At 47.6% G+C, this 6,096-nt stretch overlaps 1 protein-coding gene across 1 annotated transcript in view; it reads right to left on the bottom strand.

Moving 5' to 3' along the window:
* Positions 1–6,096, bottom strand: part of HGFAC (HGF activator) — a 120,752-nt gene that overhangs the window by 24,725 nt on the left and 89,931 nt on the right. Inside the window, exon 11 of the mRNA XM_019526605.1 lies at positions 4,181–4,320. Coding sequence (XP_019382150.1) covers positions 4,181–4,320 — 140 coding nt within the window. The remainder of the gene's footprint in view (positions 1–4,180; positions 4,321–6,096) is intronic.

Raw genomic sequence — 6,096 nt, 5'->3', positions numbered from 1 at the left:
CTGGGGCCAGGTAAGGCTGAGGCCGCCTGAGCCCTGAGTGTGTGAAACGCGGGAAGCGCGAGTAGCGGCCTGAGTCAGGCAAGGGGCGCGGGCCCGAGCACGGGTGGCCACGAGACGTGTGAGGGGTAGGCCCCAGTAGGGTGCTGCCTGGAAGGGGGAAGTCCCGAAAGGGGGTGAGCCCAGTTAGAAGGCCCCGGCGGGGGCAAGCGCGCGCATACAAGGCCCCGGCGGGGCAAGAGCACGGGGAGAAGCCCCAGGAGAGGGCACATATCAAGTAGGCCCGGGAGAAGGCCAGCACAGGGAGTAGAGCAGACTCCTGGTAGAGTAAGACCAGCCCGTGCCAAGGAGGGCAGGAAGGCAGCCTCCCATTGAACAATGGAAGATCAAAGACGTGGCGGGCGAGACAGAGGGTGCGTTTAGGACCCAGGCTTGGCACGGTAGGCAAGGGCGCTAGGGGAGGTCACGGACCCCCCAAAGGGGCCCTGCCACAGGGCTTCAAAGGATTGGTGGGGAGTTCTCATGAATTAGGTGATGGCAAGGGAGGAGTTTGCCCCACTCCTACCCCAGCCCCAGGGTGAAGCGAAAAGCCAGACCTGGTTGAGGACTCTGCAGGAAACAAAAGAGCAGCATGCCCAGCACACAGGGGCTCCAACAAGGTACAAAGAAGAGAGCTGGTTAGTGGGGTGGAACAGTTGCCCTGAAGAGCCCGAAGACTTCTTTGCCAGATGGGAGCAGCAGGTGGCCGCATCCCCAGCCCTGCTGCTGAGAAGCATGCCGTCAGTGCATAGAGCAGGACGCTGAGAGCTGAGCAAGGCAGCTCAGGTCTGCAATTCAGCGAGTGCACGAGTTTTCCATGGACCGGGATGCTGGGAGCCACTTGGAGGTTGCTCGGGTCTCCAACCCCTGGCACAAGGCCAGGCACTCGGTGCACGAGATGTGTACGGAGTGAGACCCTGGAAGCTGCATGAGGTAGCTTGGATCTACAGCTTGGTGCACGAGCGGTGCACAGACCAGGACCCTGGGAGCTGCTTGGAGGTGACCCTGGGAGCTGCTTGTGAGGCCTGCAACACCGGGCATGAGGCCAGGCAGTGGTGTACGGCAGGCACACAGGGTGTGAGCAGGACCTGGACCCTGGGAGACATTCAGAGGCAGATCAGGTCTCCAACCCCTGGCACAAGGCCAGGAAATCAGTGCAGACAGCACTGCACAGAGGGTCTGGGAGCAGACCAGGGCCCTGGGAGCCACTCAGGGTGTCTTGGGTTTGCAACCCACCTGGCACGAGACCAGGAACCCAGTACACAGGCCCATGCCCAGAGTGCCCGGAAACGGACAGAGACCCCAGCACCACACAAGGTGCCATGGGTCTCTTACCCTGACCAAAAAGCAGTGCCCTCAGGGCATATGATGGTGCACAGGGCCTCAAGCGGGACAGATGGCCCGGAGAGCCCAGGACAGCTGTGGGGCCTCACCCTGGAGTCATGCGTTACCAGGGAAAGGGATTCCCACAGGGGAGAAGGGATCTTCCTCCCCATCTGGGAGACTAGCCTCTTGGGAGAAAGCCCTGAAGGGGTGGGGCTTCCCAGGTTTTGGAGGTTTTCTTCCTCAGGGAATATTCTGATTGGGGCGAGGAAGGCCAAAAAAGCACTAGGGATCTTCTCCCCCCTCCTTGTCACTGGGGCACAGCCACTGCTCCAGAACAGCCTGGACTTTGGTGTCCCTTAAAGAGTTCATTTGCACCTTCGTGCACCTTATATTTTGTGAGTCAGCTCCTCATATTTTGTGTTTTTGCATTTCATGGTTGTGAGTTGTTATTTTAATACAGTTTAATATTGCCTGATCTTTATCCTTGTTCTGGTTTACTTACCTGTATCCTGAGTGGGGGCGGGGAAGTAAAGGAATGTCCATATATTGCATATAATTCCATGTTTTGTACATATATATTTATATTTTATATATCTATTCCTTCCTATGGCTTATTGTATTAATAAATTTGTATATAATTAAGTTCACAGAGTGTTCTGGCTTGGCTGTATAGGGAAAGGAGGAACCAGCAGGTGCATCCCACAGTTCACATGCCCTGCTAAACTTTCCCTTCGATTGGAGAAGGGAGTACATAACCAGGTACTACCTGGGTTGTAAATGGGGTATGTCTGCAGTGATCCATCCCCTGTCACTCTTCCCATATCAACTCTCTCAATCTACTACTCTTCCTCTCCCAGTTCCCAAATCTCTACCTTCTCCCCTGACCTGAACCCTCCTTACCCCTCTCTTTTATCTTACCACTAAGGCCCATAGCGTCTCTGCTTGCCACACTCCCAAACCATTATCTTCTCCATACCTCCCCCTTCCTAAATCTCTCTTCCAGCAAACATCCATTTATTTATGGAGATTTCTGGTAGTGATCCAATTCAAATTGACACTAGCTGGGTGTAAGTCAGGCTTACTATCTCCCTCATATCATTCAACCACCCAGCACCTGTGAGAACTGGCAAGTTAGGATGCCCTTTGGCTATGCAATTCTCATATATACCATGTAATCATTTGGCTTGTAAGCATTTTTTAACTCACTCCAAATTTTGTTTCCCTTACCAGGTCGTGAGTGTCATTCCTTTGCTGTAGTGGAAGTCAAGCAATGGAGACCATTGTGGGAATGATCAGAGCCAAGATTTGATCCCAAGGTGCACAAAGCAAGCTTTCAAACTTAAGGAAAGTTGTTTACCCTCTGCTCCCAGTGGGTTATATCTCATGAACCCCTGGTTCAAATGACTTCAGATGTGGAACACTGACTCTAAGATACACACCCATCAGGCATACCAAACTGAAAAGCATCCCAGCTCTAAGAGAAGAAAGCTCTACTACTCTTGAAGCTAAGATTTCCCTTGTGCCAGCCCATTAAATAGTCTCATGGCCAGAAATCTCTCACAATTTGATTGTTAATTAGGAATTCCCAGGTTCCTAGATCAGAAAATATTACAGTCCTATTCTACTGTCATTCTGACTGAAATGCCCTTTGAAATGACCTGCAGTTCAACTATGAACTAAATTGACTGAACTGAATTGGTCTGAAAAATCAACTATTACACCTTAGTGTAAAAGTGATAAACAAAATAATAAGAGTTTAGGGCCAGAAAGACCATTGTAGTCTGACCTGAAAAACATAAGACTAAAAAAATTCACCAAATAATTCTTTCATCAAGCCCATCATTTCTTGCTGAGGTAAAGAACTGCTTTCAGAAAGACACCCAATCTTGACTTAGGCCACTAATGGACATTCATTTAAAGGCGCAATGGGATCTAATCCCCAGTCCCAACAATTGTGCCTCCTGCCATGCTACACGTGCATGGCAGGATGCTGTAATTCAGATCAGAGGTCAGATCCTAATTGCAGCCTACTTGCCAGTGCAAGGGGAACATGGGATCATGATCCCAGGGTCCTCTTACATCAGCAAGTTGAAAGCTGGGTGCCTGACAATCAGCTGACTGTTGACTGGCTCCAGGACACCACCAGGGCTCAAACCAGGTCTGGTGTGGTCCTTAGGGCTGGCCAACAATCAGCTGATCATTGGGTACCCAAGCTTTCAACTTGCTAGTTCAAGTGTTGGTGCAGTCTGGGAGGCAGCCAACAATCTGCTGATTGTCAGCCGACATGTTAAATTTAAAGCATGATGGAAACTAGCCACAAAAATATTGTACACTTTTTTTTGTAATATCTTTGTGGCTGGTTTCCATTTTTGTGATGCCATTAATTCCCTGACCATGTGGCTGGGTTACTATTTAAGACACAATTAACAGACAAATCATGTCTTAAGTGTAACATCTGCCAGGGGCCTTAAAGACATCATGAGATGGCAAATCTGCTTCAATGGTTAATCACCCTCACTGCTAAAAGTCTGAACCTTATTTCTAGTCTTAATTTGTCTAACTTTAGCTTCCAGCAATTAGATACAGTTCGGCCTTTCTCAGCCAGAATGAAGTGCTCCCTCCTGTGAGAAATCATTTCCCCTTATTCTCCTAAACTCTTACTAAAGACCATAAAACCAATTCAGCTTTTTCACAGGTAAACCAAGATTGAGATTCTTATTTTTCCCACTCTATGGAACTGTGATGAAATATATTTTCACCAAACCAGCTAAATTTTACCCTATATGAAATAAAGTTTTTAAAAAATTAAAATACTCACCAATATCATGATCACTTTGGTCATAAGCTGAGAATTCAGGATAAAGGATGTACTTCTCTATTTCAAATGTCTGTGTTACATCTGTTGTCTTATTGAATCTATGCTGACCCAAAACAACCTTTACAGAGGAACTCGGTGGACTAAATAAAAGGAAAAACACAATTACAAGAGGAAAGAGGTTGCCCTTCTGCAGAAAAATAAATCCGCATGCCTAAAGTCAAGAATCCACACAAAAAAAATTACTATAAAATAATAATATGAAAGTCGTGTATCTGTCTAAGAATTAAGTATGTCTATACACATGCTTCAAGGGCAGGGGGTGCTTTAATTAGAGCGGTGCTAATTAAAGCGGTGCCCAGAGCATCTCGTGTATCAGCATCCCCACACTTCAAAATGGTGTTGGAGGTGCTTTATCTGAAGTTGGTTCAATTAGCTTTAGATAAAGCACACCCACCACCATTTTGAAGTGCGAGGACACTGATACACAAGATGTGGAGGCTGGCTGGAGTGCCATATTTGCCAAACTCCAACAGACTTGATTAATCACTTAAGTGCTCCAATGCACTGTAATGACAAGAGCAGCCTCCACACTTGTGTACAGGCACCCTAGGGGCCCAATTCAACTCCCACAATAGCCAAAGGAAAGATTTCAGTGGGACTTGGAGATTAATTTCAAATTAATCACTACAGCAACTGAAAATGGCTCCATACAAATGGCATGATGGAGCTCTATCTTTATTTCCCTCTTATTAAGATGTGCTCATTTCCAAAATAAGCAGGTGACAGACATCTCTTGCAATGTACACCAGGATCTAAATCAGAATAGGTTTTCTCATTTTATTGGGAAAGGACCCAGCCTGATATTCAGCTTCCACATCCTTTTACCTGACACATTTGAGCTGAATTCGTAGGCACTAACTTTTATTTTTGTCAGGGAAGAGGAGGAGGGACATAAGATAGTGGACATGTGGAAAGTTTACACATTTCAGGTGAAAGCTCTCTTCCTGAGGGGAGCCAAAGCCCTCGGGCCCCCACATACTCGACACCTCTAGCTGAAGTTAAAGTACAAAAGGCCTGGAATCACATACTAATTTTACAATCTTTTGTCGTAGAGAGCCCTTCTTTCTGGTGTTTTACCTCCTGATCACATAGGGACAGCAAAATCTTTAGAAAATTATGCCAGTCTTTCAGGGGTAGGTATTATAAGGCTGAGGCCCTCACCTGCCTGACACTTTACTTGTGTGCACTGTTGCAGAGAACCGGATGATCTCAACACTGCCTATCACAGATGTTGTTCTCTCACCCACCATGTCTTGATGTATATATTTTAACATTTGGGAGTTGGGTTCAAGCTGAGTGATGATTCTTCCCAGTCTTCCCCTGAAGGGGTTTCTTCCTAATAGGGCTCCTCCTCTCTTTACACCCCACCCTTACCACATCCCTGATGACACTCATCTAGGCTAGGATTTTTTTTGCCTAAATATGCTGCTGGTAATTTATAGTTTCATAGGTAGTTTCATAGTTAGTAGGGTCAGAAGGGACTGGAGCAGATCAGCAAGTCCAACCCCCTGCCATGGCAGGAAAGAGTACTGGGGTCAAACGACCCCAGCAAGGTGATTGTCTAGACTTGTCTTAAAGGCCCCCAGGGTAGGAGCCAGCACCACTTCTCTTGGAAGTTGGTTCCAGATCCTAGCCGCCCTGACAGTGAAGTAGCGCCTCCTGATATCTAATCTGAATTTACCCTCTGCCAGCTTGTGACCGTTATTTCTACTCACTCCTGGTAGTGCTCGGGGGAACAGGGACTCCCCCAAGGTCTGCTGGTCCCCTCTGAATAGTTTGTAACAGACCACTAGACCCCCCTCAGCCTTCTCTTGTGGAGGCTGAATAGGTTCAGGTCCTGTAGCCTCTCCTCGTAG

The sequence above is a fragment of the Gavialis gangeticus genome, unplaced genomic scaffold, assembly GCF_001723915.1.
Source record: "Gavialis gangeticus isolate Ggan-Ray unplaced genomic scaffold, GavGan_comp1, whole genome shotgun sequence".
Lineage (NCBI taxonomy): Eukaryota > Metazoa > Chordata > Crocodylia > Gavialidae > Gavialis > Gavialis gangeticus.
This window is presented reverse-complemented; position numbering and strand designations above follow the sequence as displayed.